Raw genomic sequence first — 18,021 nt, 5'->3', positions numbered from 1 at the left:
CTTTTAGCTGAAAAAGAAACAGGTTTAAGATCTCATCCAGGAGATGGCACCTCCAACAAAGAAAGTCTCTTGTTGTCCTGGGAGAAGCCCTGCAGTTCTTGAAACCGGATAGGGAGGCTTAGAATTCTTTGTGGGGCTGTGCCTGTTTGGTCCCTTTGGACTCATGAGGAGACTTTTAAAAAATTCAAACTGCCCTGGGCCTCTTCTGGCCTTGAGCTGCTTGTCAGCAAGTTTTTAGCACGAGATAGAAATCCGAGTGTAAACTGCCTCAGTATGACTGATGGTATCAGGCCCCTGACCTCAGCATTTTTAATGAGGTCCTTGTATACTTTCAATGGCAGTGGGCAGGAGCTTGTGGGGAACAAAGGGGACGGGCGTTAGCCCTGATTTAAATCCTCCCATATACCCCACAGCCTGCTCCATTCTCATTGTCAACTGGGGCTTGAAACTGGGGTTACAATTCGGGGATGAGTTTGTGTCCCTGTCTCATAGACACTGTTCCTCTCTCCTTCTCTAACTGCTGCAGCTGGGGCTATGTGAAGACATTCGCACCTGTGTCCAATGCTGGGCCTGGAATACTGGGGACAAGAAAGGAAACAACTGCAAGAAGTGCACAAGCGTCTTTACTTTTGTGGAGGAACTGAAACCAGGTCAGTTGGAACTGTACTGAATTACTACTGAAGGAAAGTCCCACTCTTGCGAATCATCTTTTGAACCCTCTGTACTGTCCACATTTAGACATCGGTCCTATTGCTGAACTTAAGGAGGCTGTCTTGGAATGTCCTCCTACTCATAAGCTCCTCATTTTATAAACTTGTGCTCCATTGGATTTGAGACTGTTTCCTGAGTGGACAGTGTTCCCTGATCAGGTCTGCCAATTCCCTTTGTAATCTTCAACGTGACTCTGATCTAAGATACTGTAAAGTGCACTCACTGTTGTCACATGGTCGAAGGATGAAGCTACATTTACAGACACGGCTGGGTGAGACTGACCAATGGCTCGGCAGTTTGCATACTGCACGCTGCCAAGTCAGCAGAGGAACCTGTTCACCTCACTGTGCTGTGAGACTTTAATGTGCTCCTGAGAGGGCAGGCACCACTTTGAGTGAATGACATATTTGACAGTGCAGTACTCCCTCAGTACTGCAAGGGAGCATCGACTTAGATTGTAGACTCAAATCTCTGGAACGAGCTTCAATTCAAAAACTGCCAGGTGAAAGGTCTGCAATATGAGGCACCTCGACACTTACAAATATTATTTTGTCATTACAGAAAAAGAAGTGACAGAACACTGTGAGTTCCGTGATGAGGAAGATGACTGTACATTTTATTACACAGTGAATATGCCCCTAGTTGGCAACCAAACTTACGTAGAGGTGCTGAAACAGAAAGGTGCGTGGAAAATAAAACTGGAATTCTGACTTTTGTTGATTGGCTACCAATGCTTCTAATGAGAATAAGGACAGAAGTGTCTGAGAATTTGGAGAGATGAAGTGGGGTGAACATTTTGGCTTGCTTATGGGATACTTCTGGTTTTCTCTTCACCTCCCATGTGGCACTAGAGTCATGAACTAAGATTGATTGATTATTCATCAACTCCATTATCGCTGAATTCTGGAGAGTGAGCTAGGTGGGATCTTGCTGTGCCCTTCTCTGATAGTTCCTACTTCCTCATGAAAAGATGTATGAAGAAGAATAAGTCATTCTCCAGAGACCAACCCTGCACACTGTTATGGCTCCAGAGCAGGCCATCAAACATACATTGTGGCCTGGTTAGGGACCTACAACTTTTATTTTTAAAATAGACAAAGTATGAGATCTCAGGTACTTTGATAGTAAAGCCATAAGATTTCAAACTTAGGAACAACATTATTAAAATTTAATACATAATGTTAGAACAATAATGCAATCTGCTACATGTATGTATGTATAATTTATATTCTAATGTCCAGAAGTAGCCAGAAACAAACAGGCCTACAGACAAACTGTAGTTGAACACTCCAGAGTACATCAAATAGTAAATGCAGCTAAGTAAGGTGCTACGGATTTTGCAGCAATATACTCTGTGAACCATCAATCACATCAAAGGCATTTCAATTCTTCTCTTTTGATGACTTACCTCCAAATTCCCTCAAAAACCACTTCATCCTTGATATTTCACCTACTTTTCTGAGATCCACGCTCCTCCTAGATTCTGAAAATGAAACTCTCGCACCTACTCCAATTACAACCATGGCTTTTCCATTGTCAGCAAGCTTCACCAAGCCAATACTGCCGTTAGTTCTCTTTTCCAGAGCTTTAATCTTGCTCAGCTATACAAACTGTCTTCTAGGATTTCCCTGACTCCTAACTGCACAGAGCTTTCCAGCTGCTCTTGGGACTTCCCCCTGAGCTCCAACCACACAGAAATAGTGTTCTCTTTGTAGTACAACTAAACAGCTGCACCACTTAACATGGAGCCTCCTTCTGTCCTCCTTTTCTCATACACGGTCTCACTGTTTCTGACTCCAACTGCATGTAAACTTTGAACTGTTCTGAGAGACACTTGAACTGTTTTGCATAATCTACTGCAAACCTTGCAATAAGCCCACCTTTGTTCTTAGGCAGTACAGATGTCACTAATGTTTTGGAACAGTCAAAAGTAGCAATCTCTTGGAGCACTCTGTGTTCTCTGAATGTTATAGTATTCACAGATTGCAGCTTGCACAGTATAAAATGGATAGACAGAAAAATAGGATTTTATCACACCTTTTCCCCTTACAAGAAAGAAGGTTTACCACAATGGAAGTTTCATTTACATTGGCTTTGAAAATAAAAGTCCTTAACATAAAAAACTTTTAACAAAAGCATATAACAGACCATATAGATAATTCTTTCATTTACGCTCTTGCATTTATCGACTTAGCAAAGCTACAAAAGCTCAACTCAAACAAAGAAAATGCATGTAACAAGTAAGTTTGACAGGATTTAAACAGTTTAGCATTAACATCATCGGTGCTGATTCCTGCTCTCATACATAACTGGAAAAATTAATCAATTTTCTTCCAGTTTCCATCCTATGTTAGATTTGTATTAATACATCTCCTTATAGTCTCTTGTTTTCTGATTCACGCATGGGGTGTGAATATTGCTGGGGTCCTACTAGTTATTGCCCATCCCTCATTGTCCTTGAGAAGGTGGTGGTGAGCTGCCTTGCTGAACTGCTGTGGTCCATGTTCTGTAGGCTGACCCATAATGCCCTTACGGAGGGAATTTCAGGATTTTGAATCAGCAACAGTGAAGGGACAGCAATATATTTCCAAGGCAGGACAGTGAGTGGCTTAAAGGGGAACATGCAGGTGGTGCTGTTCCCATGGACCTGCTGCTCTTGTGCTTCTAGATGGAAGTGGTCGTGGGTTTGAAAGGTGCATTTTGGTATTTAGATTATCCCTAATATCTGCTAAGATGATGTTATTCTCCATCTCCAGATTGTCCTCCAGGAGGTTTCCTCTGGCTCATTCCACTCATCATATTCCTGATGCTGTTGTTGGGTCTCCTGTTGTTGCTCTGCTGGAAGTACTGTGCCTGTTTTCGGGTGAGTGCTCATTTCCGATTCACACTATGGTACAGAAAGGAGAAGGCAGAGTGTATTAACTGTACTAACCTGGCTTGTTATGGGCCAGCTGTCACTGGGGGCTGTTCAGAATGAAATCTTGAGAACTTCAGTATAGGCACCAAATATTCCAATGCATCCTATATCAAATTGACTGTAGGCTCAGAGAACTGACTCTATTGTGTCAGACATGGTGAAAATGTGGACAAACAAACTTCAGAAAATTGAGCTGCTGACTGACCTTATCCATGAATTATCACACTGGGGACTGGACCTTGAAATTAGGATTGAGCCTCAGGTCAAATTGTGTTGGGTAACAGAGCACTCACTTGAAGATAGGGCTTCAGAACTGGAGCCCTATTCATAACTGCTCTAAGGAAGCGTCACCAGATCCGAAACCTTAACTCTGATATTTTTTTCACAGATGCTGCCAGACCTGCTGAGCTTTTCCAGCAGTTTTTCAAACGTTTTGGCAAAGATCTGTAGCTCAGGTTGTGGTGTTATGCTATTCCACTTGAAATTTATACTGTTTGGTCCGTTATGGTGAGTACTGTCATTTCTGGTTTTGATCTGTATGGGTTTGTAACACATAGAATTGAACCCCATATACAAACCCATACAGATCAAAACCAGAAATGACACTACTCACCATAACGGACCAAACAGTATAAATTCCAAGCGGAGTAGAAGAACATTGCTTCATCAGAGGCTCCAGTGATGATGTCACCTAGCATGATGACGAAACGTCTGAACGAGAACAAGCCAGCTCGACCAGCAAGTCAACAACCTCAACTTCTGTTTTTGTTCCTTCAGAATTGGGTTTGAGTATCAGATGGTGTTGGTTTCTGTGTCACAGAGCAGATGGGGTTTGTCCCAGATTGAACTTTGTGTTATTAACCCAGTTCTATTTGTAACGTTCCTGACAGGTTGCTGTGTGTGTTTTTTTTCAAATTGCTACCAAATGAAAAGTATTGTGACCAGAAATCCAATTATTGAAAACCTGATGTGGCTCACTGTGACTCTTTTCACAGGCTTGCTGTGCGAGACTCCCATGTTGTGCGATGCTGCCATGCTGTGCTGCAGGTAATCTCAGTCTTGTGGAATCTCTGCACTAAATTTGATTTCTCAAATCGATCGGACGGTGAAGAATCATGGGCCTAGAAACTGATCGGGTGCAAAATGGGTGCTGGGAGTTCAATTTGACGTGACATTCTGCACTGCAACCGACCATTATTGGTTTGGGTGTCCTGCTGAAGGCAGCAGTCTGCCAAAGATGGATACTCAAACTTCAGACCCGCTCAGGCCTTGATCTAATACTGGAGCTCAATAGACTGCAGCAAACACCCAGGGAAACCAAACTCAGTACATTGGACCCAATCATTCAGAACAATTTGATTTGATTTATTATTGTCACACGTATAAGATACAGTGAAAAGCATTGTTTTGAGTGCTAACTAGGCAAATCATACTTTTCATAAATACATCAGGGTAATAGACCAGAATGCAGAATATAGTGTTACAGCTGCAGAGAAGGTGCAGATAAAGATCAATTTTAATTTATGAGAAGTCTGATAGCAGCGGGGAAGAAGCTATTCTTCAATCAAAAATGCACACCAACGCCTCTACTTTCTCAGAAAGCTAAAGAAATTCAGCATGTTCACAAAGACTCTTACCATTTTTTATAGACACACTGCAGAAAGCATCATATCTAGATGCATCATAGCTCGGAATGACAACTGGTCTGCCCAGGACCGCAAGAAATTATAGATGGTTGTAAACACAGCTCAGTACAGTTAATATATTTTTCATGGACCTAAAGAAGGCTATTCAGCCCCTTGAGTCTATTCCATTATTCAAGCAGATCCTAGCTGACCCATATGTCAACACTATTTATCTGCATTTGCCACTTAACGCACGATGCCCCTACCCACAAAAATCTATCTGTCTCAGTCTTGAAAACCCTAATTTGATCCCCTTTTGAGGGGAAAAGGTCCAAATTTACACTACCCATTTTTGTGAAGTAGTACTTCTTGACAGCATTCCTGAAAGGCCTGGGTCTAATCTGTAGATTATTTTCCCTTGTTCTGGACTCCTCTACTCGAAGAAATTGTTTCTCTGTATCCTGTTGGCATAGGCTGCTTGGGCCAAATGGCCTGATTCTGTGTAATTCTACCCTGTTGATTCTTTTAAGCAAATTAGACATTTTATTCACATCACCCCAACTCTTCCAATTTGAGCTTCTACTTTTATTCAATCTGCCTTTGTTCTATTTCCAGGTACCAAGGTTGGATTTAAGGAAAACCGCCACATGTTAAATCAAAGCAAGCTCACCTACCTTGACACACCAATGATACGGACAAACAAGCCTGTCGGAACAGACATTGTGAGGTGGAAGGTGATGGACAACGTTCACAGAGAACCTTCTAAACGGTATCAGGGAACCAATCCTGATGATACTGGTGAGTCTTGAGGGAGAGGTTCAGCATTTTTGAACAGAAAGCTACTTCAATGGTTTGAAAAGTGGCATCTTGGTGTCCTCTGTTTAAACAAACCTTTGAGATTTCTGTGCTGGTCCTACTCATGCAATAACAGCAGTTTACATTTATATTGTGCCTTTAAGAGACTAAAACATCTCACAGAAACACAGAAAATAGGAGCAGGAGGAGGCCCTTCGAGCCCGCTGTGCAATTCAGCATGACCATGGCTGATCATCCAACTCAGTACCCTGTTCCCACTTTCTCCCCACAGCCTGATCCCTTTAGCCCTAAGAACTTAAGTTCCTTCACAAGGAGCACAATCATGTAAAAAGCTCATACTAAGTAAAGACACAGTCAAAAATTTGGTCAAGGGGTTAAGTTGTAAAGACAACCTTAAAAGAAGATAGAGAGATAACAGGATGGAGAGCCTTGGGCCTAGGCAGCTAAAGTACAGTCACCAAGACCCAGAATCCAAGAAGCCTAGGAAAGAAATGGATTGGGATAGACAAACATCTTTCAATGTTACACAGCCAATTAAATTCCAAAGGTCAGGAATGTGGGATCTGTGCAATGTAATTAATATGCCACAGTCAACAGCCACCAATTTTTGTTTTGTAGCTGCCTCATTTTTAATTTCCCAATAAGAGTAAGATTTTTAACTTTGTATTGATCACATTGTACAACTTTTAAAATTGTTGGAAGGTTTGTGGTTGTCGAGAACGGCTACCTTTAAATCTGGCTTTGTGTCGAACCTGTTTCATGCCCAGCAGTTAACTGGTTCAGCAGCATAAGAGAAGAGTCTTACATGGAACTCCATGCAGTGTGAAAGTCTACGATATCTCTATTAGAAGAAGGACTCTTTGACCTTGGTGCAGCCACACAGAATGTTGAAACTTTTGGGCTGCCTTGCCCAGTATTTCAAAGCACATTCCCGGTCTGAATGGAATTTATACAAAGCCAAGCAAGACCCAGCTTCGCTCCCTAGACTGTGTTTATTTATTCCATTGCTGTCACAAATAACTGAACTTCTGGCTACTTAATAATGCCAACTCCTCAACAGCAGTGGATACCTGAATACCTCAACATTGCCATCCTATTTGAACAAAGTCACCCAAATATGGGAATACATATTCTGTGGATTGTCCATCACTTCCGGAGAAACATTCTTTAACTGGCTGGACTGATCCCTTGCCATGGCCAATCCTGGTGTTGTCCACAAATAGGTGAATAATAAGGATACAAACAAAGTTAACTCACCAAGTCAACATTATTCTGTCAGGGAAGTGTGACAGAGGTAAAGTGTAATGTTTAAGCAAGTGACTAAATGCAAGACTTTTAATATCATAGTGGATGACTCCATCTAATCTGAGTACTTTCTGATCCTGTACAACTTTTCATTCTCAGTTCTGTACAACCTGTCACTGCGAGCAGCCCGAATATACAATGATGTGCTGAAGAATCCAGACTCAACAGAGTTTAAGCAGCTACGCATGGAGGTGGAGGAGAATGTAAGTGTGAATGCATGCACCGGGACAGTGCAGACTGTATGCTCTCATTCTGCGATCACAGTTTTATTTTATTTCCCCATCCACCATGCATGCTTTCCTGCTAAAAGCTTTTATTGCAGCTAATCCAAAGACAGCACATAATCTGTTTCCTTCACAGTTTCTTACGGTATATTCCAATTCAGTTTTATTCTCTAATATTAGTCAATCCCCTGTGAACTTACCACAATGACTCAACCCCACTTTCAGAATTACATAGGTATCTTCAATTTTATTATCTAATATAAATTTATAACAAAAATTGCTGATGCAGTGGTAGCATGATGTGTTCATAGAGGTAGTTTCCATTGTTAATGTGGGCATTGTAATTTATTATGGAAAAGACTGGTAGGAATATGTTTGATTTTTACTATTGTATATGTATTTATTTATTTATTTATTATATCTATTTTAATAAACTAACAGTAAACAAACTCCTTTTGAATGTGAGCTTTACCTTTCTTGGGTAAAGGTCAGTGTAGCGCTACGTTATATAGAACAGAAATGTTGAGGTTATAGCTCCTGGTCTGGTCTAATGCAGTTATTGCAATCTGTTCAGTTTGCCTTCCATTGTTTCTCACCTGTTGCTCGAACCAATGAGCTGGGATTCTGGTCTCAACTTCCAGGAGTTTTGTCAGTGATTAGGACAAGATGGGGCTCACCTCTACACCCACTGAGACCAAGAGGTTCAGGACAATCTAGTGAAGAATAAGCATGAGATGTTGAACCAAGACTAGAATCCATCAGAGAGACTCAGTGGGAGAATTAGGAGGTGGAAATCTGGGGGTAAATACACGATACTCTGAGATACAACTTACAATGTTTTATCAATGCATTAGAACCACTGAGAAATACTGCAACACAATAATATTAGTTGATTCTACCCAGACCCATGGACCCAGGAGGATTCATGAGAGTCAGGCTGTATCTGTGCACTATCACATTCATTGTCAATATCCTGGGGTGACAGTGATAGGCTGTAACTGTTCATGCTATATTCTAAAGGCAAGTTTGAGAAACACATGAGGGAGAAAGCAATAGGAGGATACGCCATTGGGTGAGATGAGGAAGGATGTGTGTAAACAGTTGGATAAATGACCAGTTTCTGTTCTGAAAATACTGTGTATTTTAATAACTGTTTAATATCACAACTAACTTCTGACCTGTGTGACTTTAGCTCAATGATGTGTTCAAAACCATGCCAGGTTTCCAGGGAGTCCGGAAGACCAAGTTTAGGTAAGGATTCTTCCCTACATTCTTGAGTCTGTCAGGTCTTGTACATGTGAGTCGCATTCTGTTTCTGTTCTTGTGTTATCTCTCTCTAATGTCAACCACAATCTCTTAGTTCAGTATAAAAAGCATCAGCTGCTATTTTCTCAATTTTTAAACCAATAATGATTGACGTTTGTTGTCAAAGCTCATTACTGAATTATTTAACTGCTAATTCTTAAGAACTACATATTTCTGCATCTATAAGTGCTTTATACAATAACTTTTTAAAATTCTACTTGTTATTCCCACATGTTAAAGAAAGATCTCCCCTCTCAACGAGGCCACTTATTGGCTGAAACAGCTGCCTCCTTCTGAAATGAATGCTAACACATGAACCAGAAACTTAATACATTAAAACATGCAAAAACACATTAAAAATGCTTCTATCTACTGTGGAGTAACTATTATCATCTTCAAATTGGAGTTATTTAAAATATAATAGTAACAGTTACATTAATGTAAGCATATAAACAATGACTGGATGACCAGAAGGATCTGAGCTATCAATGTGTCCCCGAGAATTCTGATACCTTATGTATCATGATGCACTATATTGGCTCCCCATCCACGCCATATAAATATTTAAAGAATTAAATTCAATAATTAGTTTGAATCATTATTTTCATTAGCAATATCTCGAAATTAGTTAATTAGACACAGAATAATAAACCAGAGTACAGGAGTTTAAATTCCACCATGGTATTTGGAGAATTTCAATTCAGTTAGGATAGTTTAAAGTGATTGTGATTGTTGCAAAAACGCAAAAGGTTCATCCGTGTCTTTCAGGGGGGAAAAAAATCTTGCTGTCTTTAATTTTGGCCCTGATTCCAGTCTCATGTTCATATCTGACACACAAACAGTTCAGCTCTTAATCTGACAGTATTTGTAAATGTTCCCTCTCTCACGGAGTTAAAATTCATCAGCAATAACATGAGTCTAAGTTCAAGCACATTCAATGTTCTAGGAGCCAACTGGCCTCATTTCACTCCTACAAATGAGAATTGGAAAAGCTGTCTGAATTTGCAGATGTTAAGTCATTGTACAATCACTCAGGCAAGATCACTACAATTTCTGCTTTAATTTAACCACTGTCAGCCTGAACTAATCATATCACATCTTACAGTCACCATTGTGCACTTCTCACCAACATTCATGGCCGAAAGCTGCCATTACTATTCCATCCAACCCCATCACTGTCACAGTTGGAACTTCTTGTTCCACTTTAGCAAGATTTCCTGGCATCAGAAGAACCCGTTGGTCAGAGATGGATCTGAATTAGGGTAAAAGTGTCAGGATGACCTAGGAGTGTGAACAATTCCACAATAAACAGCCAAAATAAAATCACAAGGTTTCACATCTCTCTCATAAGATTATCAGTGTGACTGGTATTTGGCTGAGAAATCATGTCTCTCTCAGTCATGTCACAGGAGAGTTGGCATGTCTGCTCTCTCTCCTTTCACTGGAGCTTCATCTAGCTCCCTGTGCTCCTCTTCCCCTTTCCTCAGTATCCCCTCTCCCCCGTGTGCTCCTGTCTCCCCGTACCCCCTTTCCCCCATGCTCCTCTCACTCTCTGTGTGCTGTCTACCTCTGTGCTCCCGCTCCTCTTGTGCCCCCTCCCTCTGTCCCCTGTCCCTCTCTACCTCCGTGCCCCTCTTCCCCCTGTGTATTTTTCTCTCTCTGTGCCTCTCTTTTTCTTTCCCCCCCTCTGTCTTTCTATCTCCCTACTCTCTCTCTCGCGCGCTCTCTCTCTCTCTCTCTCTCTCTCCCCTTTAATCTCCTTTTTGTGATGTTTATAAATACTTGGAATTGAGAATTTATCTGATCTAACATTTAAAACTGTGATTTCTATTTTTAGGCTTCAACCAAATGCAGGAAGAAGGTAAGTGATTTCTGGACACTCTCTAGCCTATAATGCACATTCTGAATGTTTTGTCCTGCCAGTTATAAATGATCACTGTCGATTGACCAACCTGCAGCTGACACAGCCCACACCACGCTTGTACAGCTCACTCCGGAACATTGACTGCACCTTCCTTGTTCACAAATGTTGACAGATATTTTAAAATGACCTTTTCTTCAACATTTAGTTGTTGATGTGCTGCTGTGGGCTTGACCTACTGGCACCTTTCTTCATGAGTGAACATCTCCTCATCTGAAGGACTGCACTTGTGCCAGTGCAGCTCTCCCCTCAGGACTGCGCTTACTGTGTCAGCCTAGATCATATGCTGTAGAGTGGAAACCTTGAGCATGTTATGGTTAGAATGAGCTATATCTGTACCTGTGACCTGCCAGTGAGTAAATCTTAGGGTCAGAGGGTCAGGGGTAGGCCATTCAATCCATCATACTTGTTCCGCCATTCAGTACGATCAGGGCTGCTCAACCACTTCAACACCCTTCTTCCACACTACCTCTGAATCCCTTTATGTTATTGAGAATGCTGTCAATCTCTAATTTGTACATATTTAAAGATCAAGCTTCCATCTCTTCTGGGATAGAGGATTTCAAAGATTCATAACCCTCTGAGCGAAAGGGAATTCCCTTTATCCCTGCCCCAAATGGCTTCCCCTTATTTGAAGTTATGCCCCCTGGTTCCTGGGGGAGCCATGCATTTTACTGGCATCCAACCTGTCTATCCCTTTAAGTATTTGAAACTCTTCAGGCCCAGTTTCCCATTATCTCATGAATTCTGCTCTTGCCCACCAAATTAAACCATGCTTTGATAAACAGAAGGTGCTGGACAGGTATCAAGGCTGCAAAATCCTGTTGATGCCTTGATATTGTGCACTGCCCAGACCCTCGTTGGAGAGGTGTTGGGACTTATTAACACCATTGTACAACCCAACCTCGAGTGAAGCAAGTGTGTAGTTCTGGGTTACGGGATCAATATTTACACAATCCTATGGCACAAAAGGAGGCTATTCAGTCACCATTCGTGTACCAGCTCTTTGAAAGGGCCAGTTTACACCAAGTAGTGTCCAAAGATTGGAGGGTGGCTAATGTTGTGCCATTATTTAAGAAAGGCTGCAGGGAAATGCCTGGTAACTTTAGACTGGTGAGCCTAACATGCATGGTGGATAAGTTGTTAGAAGGGATTCTGAGGGACAGGATCTGCAGACGTTTGGAGAGGCAAAGACTCATTTGGGATAGTCAACATGGCTTTGTGCATGGGAAATCGATTGGGTTTTTTGAACGGTTGACCAAGAAAGGAGATTAGAGCAGTGCGGTAGTCGTTGTCTATGTGGACTTTGGCAAGGCCTTTGACAAGGTACCACATGGCAGGTTAAATCTCATGAGATCAAGGGAAAGATAGCCAATTGGATACAAAATTGGCTTGACAGTAGAAGGTTAAGGATGGTGGTAGATGGTTGTTTTTCAGACTGGAGGCCTGTGACCAGCGGTGTGCCACAGAGATTTGTGCTGGGTTCACTGGTATTTGTTGTTTATGTAAATGATTTGGGTGAGAATTTAGGAAGTATGGTTAGTAAGTTTGTAGATGACACCAAGATTGGTGGTATAGTGGGCAATGAAGAAGGTTATCTGGGAATGCAGCGAGATCTTGATCAACTGGGCCAGTGGGCAGAAGAATGGCAGACAAAGTTTAATTTAGATAAATGCATTTTGGAGGGTTAAACCAGGGCAGGATTTACACCATCAATGGTAGGGCCCTGGGGAATGCTATAGAACAAAGAGATCTAGGGGTGCAGGTTCATAGCTCCTTGAAAGTGGAGTCACAAGTAGACAGGGCGGTGAAGAAGGCTTTTGGCATGCTGGCTTTCATCGGTCAGAGCATTGAGTACAGGAGTTGGAATGTCTTGTTTCAGCTGTACAAGATGTTGGTGAGGGTCGCGCTACTACAGAAAAGATTTATTAGGATGCTACCTGGACTGGAAGGTTTGAGCTATATGGAGAAGTTGGATAGGCTGGAACTTTTTTTCACTGGAACATGGGAGACTGAGGGGTGAGCTTGTAGAGGTGTATAAAATCATGAAGAGTATAGATAAGGTAGATGGCAGACAGTTTTTCTCCATTGTATGGGAGTCTAAAACTAGACAGCATAGGTTTAAGGTGAGAGGGGAGAGATACAAAAGGGTCCAGAGGGCCAATTACTTCACACAGAGGGCGATGAATGTCTGGAACAGGCTACTAGAGGTAGTGGTGGAGGTGAGTACAATTTTGTCATTTAAACATTTGGACAGGTACATGGAAGGGATAGGTACGGAGGTATATGGACCAAATGCAAGCAAATGGGACTTGTTTAAATTGTGAATACTGGGCAGCATGGGCAAATTGGGCCAAAGGGTGTGTTTTCATGCTGTGGACCTCTATGATTCTCTTCCCCCACCACTTTTCCAACACTATACCACTTTTGTTCCCATTTCAAGTTTTTGTCCAATTTGCTCTTGAACCTTCCTATTAATGTCCAGGACTTAAAGTCAACTTAATCCAACATCTCCAGTTTGTCCGGTTATCTGCAGTGTTTACTTAGTAATTCTGACTGTGTTTCACCATAGGCAGGACCTGACCATCATCGACACACAATTACCCGCCTTTCGATCAGCAGAGAAACAGATTGTCAATACAACTGAAGACATGGTGTCCATGGGTGCCTTCAACAGTCTGAAGGTTTTGCCCGGCTACTATACAGTGGCATCTGATCGAGGTGAGTCTCAAACAGCAAGGTTTGCTGAGCCAGACTCTTTATGAATTGTTCATCACAATGACTGTAGCTGACTGTGTGGAGTGGATCCCCCAGGGCTGTAGCTGACTGTGTGGAGTGGATCCCCCAGGGCTGGAGGGAATTGTACAGGGTGACGTACTAGGACTGAAATTGACTGTATGGAGTGGCTCATTGAGCAATTTAGGGAAATGGTGTATGGAATGGATCACGAGGAGTGGAGGTGGCTGCATGGAGTGGATCTTAAGATTTACCTTTAAATACACCATTCCATGATTGTGACAATAGTGGTGAGAGCTGTGTGAGTTGAATAGATTTCAGTCTCCTCCCAGGTCTGTTCCTATGTCAGGGACCTAAGGTGTAACAGCAAGTGTTTCAGTGTATGGAGCAAATCTGTGTTCCTTACTGTCTTGGCAGATGCTCATGGGCAAGTGGAATTCCAAGATGGTGTCGAATTCATTGATGTGCGGGTCCCACTCTTTGTGAAGGATGAAGATGATGATGAGAAGCAATTGCAAGTGGAGGCTGTTGATGTTCCAAAGGGAAATGCAGAGATTGACCAGCCATTTGTGTACATCACCATGATCAAACAGGCCTGTACGTCTTTAGGAATCTCAATTTGACCCAAATGGTTCTGGTTCAGTGTGGCCCCTGTCATTCAGCCCCTAAACCCCAATCTAGCTACCTCCGTTCTATCTTCATATTGATATATTATACTCTCAAAGTTACTTTGCCCACGATTTGTTTCTGAAGGGCTGAAAGCCGAGTACTTGATTACACTCTGTTCAACTGGGAGAGGCATCACTCCTGGGGATTCCATCTGGTGCCTCTTCTGGTTAGGTCCCAGGACGTTATCTGGTCTCTGGACTAACAGTCTAGTGATAATACCACTAGGTCATTGCCTCACCATCTCCATTGCCACCTTCTCTCTCTCTTTTTTTTTTTTTTTTTTTTTGTTCCCCCAGTCCAGGCTATGGCTCCACAAATGACAGTGGCCATTTGCAATGGATAAGTTAGGCAATGAGTGGCAGAAAGACATTCGATTGTGAAAGGCATCTGAACCCACACACGTTCCCACCCTGACATGATTGTACATGTTCCTGGGCTGGAGATTGGCTGGCGTAATTCCAGTGGAATACTGGCTCGGGGTGGGGGGGGCGCATGGGGGAGCAGTATCACAACATTGGTGAACTTCTGGTGCTAATCTTTCTTGGCACCGTTTGACATGTGTACATTTCTGTCTTTCCAGTAGCCAAAAGTATTATCACCTTTCTGCAGCCATCATACAGATACCAAAGGCAAGACAAGGTGGCCAAAATCCCCCTTATCCGGGAGATACGGGAGGATGGACGCACACAGGTCTCTTACAGGATAAAAGATCGCACCGCCAAGGATGGCAAGGTATGGCTGACACACGTAGCAAAGTTTGCTGAGCCAGACACTTTATGGATTGTTCATCACAATGACTGTAGCTGACTGTGTGGAGTGGATCCCCAGCTGGGCTGGTTTCTGAGAGAGGCACAGTTCTTGTCTGCCACTGTCTGTATCGATGATACAGTCTCCAGATTGCACAGTTCTGAGGCCAGAAATTCCGGAGCTGGAAACCAACTCAAGAACCCTGAAATTCTGATTTCTCTGGCAGCAAAAGCAAATTTCCTCTGCCTTTCTGACCCAGCACTATTTCTGTCTGATCTCCTCATGGATCAGGCAGGCCACGAGTGTAAATGCCACTGGCCTGTTCTCTAGAGTCTGGAGATGCCACTATGAGGACCACAGGCTTCTAAATCTCTTTCCACTTCTATTCTCATGTGCCAGTTCAGGTTTTGTATCCCTAAAAAAAAAAAAAAAAACCCCACCAGGTCAGACAGTTGGTGACTACTGGGAGATGCCTGCTGCGGAGTTAGGAACCTAGGAACAGGATTAGGCTATTCAGCCCATTGAAGCTGCTGGGCCATTCAATTAGGTCAGTTAGGATAAGGGAGAGTGGTATTATTGCTAGACTATTAAACCAGAGACCCAGGCAATGTTCTGGGGACTCAGTTCAAATTCTGCCACAGCAAATGGTGATATTTGAATTCAATAAAAATCTGGAGTTAAGAGTCTAATTATGATCATGAAACTATTGCCAGCTGTTGGGAAAACCCATCTGGCTCACTAATGTCCTTTTATGAAAGGAAATGCCATCTTCACTTGATCTGGTCTACATTAATCTCCAGCTCCACAGCAATGTAGCTGACTCTTAACTGCCCTCAGGGAAATTAGGGATAAGCAATAAATGCTGGTCCAGCTAGTGACACCCATATCCTGTGAATGAATAAAAAAGTCATTGCTGATCATCTACCCCAACACCACTTCCCTACACTGTCCTCATATCCTGTCGCACTCTGTCTGGAACCTGCTCAAACATTGAGTTTACACAGTCCTCAGGTGTAGAGAATTCCAAAGATGCTTCACTCCTTGAATAAAGAAATTCCTCCTTATCTCAGTCCTGAATGACCTGCCCTTTACACTGAGGTAACGTCACCTGGTTTTAGACTCACTAGCCTCAAGAAAGTTTATCTATATCTATCCTTCAAAACTGTAAGTTTCAATGAAGTCAACCCGTTTCTCATCCCCAAATGCAGGTAGGTAGGAAGAGTTTAGTTTGGGAACACGGTTAGTGTGAACTGGCTGGACCGAAGGGTCTGTTTCCAGACTGTCATCCCTTCTCAAGTCAATTTTCCCATGAAATGGTAGCAATCTGATAGTCTCATGTTAAATGTATTGCCAATTTCAAATTCCACTAGTGATGCATTTTTAATTTTTAATTTTAATGGTAATTGATTGTAGTACTCTGACCTGCAAAGTTAAGTCAAAAATTACATTGACCAGCATAATGTAAGTGTTAACATGCTTTGCAGTACTTTTCCTAATGCAAAAGGTGTTATAATGCATCCAAAGCTGAAGAAATGTGGGAGGGGAATGAGGGGTATGAGGCCACGAGGAGTTGGCATGAGTGTATGGGGGCATGGGATGGCAGGGGGTTGTGAGTTGGCAGGGAGGTAACATAGAGAATCTGCGGGAGCTTGAGATGGCATGGGGGATTGAGGAGACATGGGAGAATGATGGGACATGGAAATGGCACAAGGGATATTGGGGCATGGGGGATTGGAGGAGGTTTGGAGACAGAGAGCATGAAGAATGCATTAGGCTGCATGAGATATGAGAAGACATGCACATGTGGGGCATGGAGGGGATATTGAGTGGCTTGGGGATATAATGAAGCATGGAACGGAAGGTGACTCTGAGGGGACAGGAAATGAGGGAGTATGAAAGAGGCAGAGGATGGCATTGGGACATGAAAGATGACTTGAGGGATATAACATGGCAAAGGTGTGGCTGGGGGAGTGAGAGGTGACCTTTAGGGGGAATAAGAACAATGTTGGAAGCTGGGCTGTTTTCTAAATTTTTTCAAGGCATGTGGATTGTTCCCACATGTGAGGGAGTCCAAATCTAGGGGCCATGACATAGGATAGTCACTAATAAATCCAATCAGAATTCAGGAGTAACTTTTCTGAGAGTGTCTGCTACCCTGCTGAGAGTGAATAATATAAGATGGCTTTAAGTGATAATGCTAAATTCACCATAGTCCCAAAGGACTGTAGAGCTGCTATCTCATCAGAGAGAGAGATCACTATTGGTTATTTAACCTGAGGGCTGCCACAGTTCAGGCAAGGGGAAAGGTTGAGACCTTCAGCCAGTATTGGAATTGAACCCAAGCTGTTTTGTCATGCTCCATCACAAACCAGCACTCCAGCCAACTGAGCTAACTGACCCCCAAAGATTATTAAGGGGGAGCTAGATAAACATAGAAGGGAGAAAGGAATAGAAGGTCACACCGAAATGGTTAGATAAAGTAGTTTGGGAGAGAATGCCGTTCTGGTCACCCTGCTATAGGAAGATATTACTAAACTGGAGAGGGTTCAAAAAAGATTTACCAGAATGTTGCCAGGAATGGAGGGTTTGAGTTATAAATATAGGCTGGAATGGCTAGGACATTTTTCACTAGAGCATAGGAAGTTGATGGGTGACCTTACAGAAGTTTGTAAGATCATGAGGGGTATAAATCAGGTGAATAGCAAAGGTCTTTTCCCTAAGGTGGGTGATTTTAAAACTAGGAGGCATATTTTTAAGGTGACAGGAGAAAGATTTAAAGAGGACATGGGGCCAACAGAGTGGTTTGTGTGTGGAATTAACTGCCAGTGGAAATGGTGGATGCAGGTACAGTTACAACATTTAAAAGATATTTGGAGTAGTTCATGAATGGGAAAGGTTTGGAGGGATTTGGGTCAAATGCAGGCAGGTAGGACTAGGTTAGTTTGGAAACACGGTCAGTGTGGACTGGTTGGACCGAAGGGTCTGTTTCCATGACATATGACTCTATGATTCTAAGTCTACTTTGGAGCACAAATATGCTTTTGT

At 42.5% G+C, this 18,021-nt stretch overlaps 1 protein-coding gene across 1 annotated transcript in view; it reads left to right on the top strand.

The window, feature by feature from the left end:
• itgb4 (integrin, beta 4) overlaps positions 1 to 18,021 on the top strand; it is a 93,597-nt gene that overhangs the window by 16,120 nt on the left and 59,456 nt on the right. Inside the window, exons 9-19 of the mRNA XM_048611152.1 lie at positions 527 to 650; positions 1,273 to 1,392; positions 3,468 to 3,574; positions 4,624 to 4,675; positions 5,869 to 6,051; positions 7,474 to 7,577; positions 8,791 to 8,849; positions 10,741 to 10,764; positions 13,397 to 13,545; positions 13,978 to 14,157; positions 14,810 to 14,961. Coding sequence (XP_048467109.1) covers positions 527 to 650; positions 1,273 to 1,392; positions 3,468 to 3,574; positions 4,624 to 4,675; positions 5,869 to 6,051; positions 7,474 to 7,577; positions 8,791 to 8,849; positions 10,741 to 10,764; positions 13,397 to 13,545; positions 13,978 to 14,157; positions 14,810 to 14,961 — 1,254 coding nt within the window. The remainder of the gene's footprint in view (positions 1 to 526; positions 651 to 1,272; positions 1,393 to 3,467; positions 3,575 to 4,623; positions 4,676 to 5,868; positions 6,052 to 7,473; positions 7,578 to 8,790; positions 8,850 to 10,740; positions 10,765 to 13,396; positions 13,546 to 13,977; positions 14,158 to 14,809; positions 14,962 to 18,021) is intronic.

This window comes from Rhincodon typus, chromosome 23 (assembly GCF_021869965.1).
Source record: "Rhincodon typus isolate 14 chromosome 23, sRhiTyp1.1, whole genome shotgun sequence".
NCBI classification, from domain to species: Eukaryota; Metazoa; Chordata; class Chondrichthyes; order Orectolobiformes; family Rhincodontidae; genus Rhincodon; species Rhincodon typus.
Note: the sequence above shows the minus strand (reverse complement) of the source record. Positions and strands in the feature narration are given on the sequence as shown.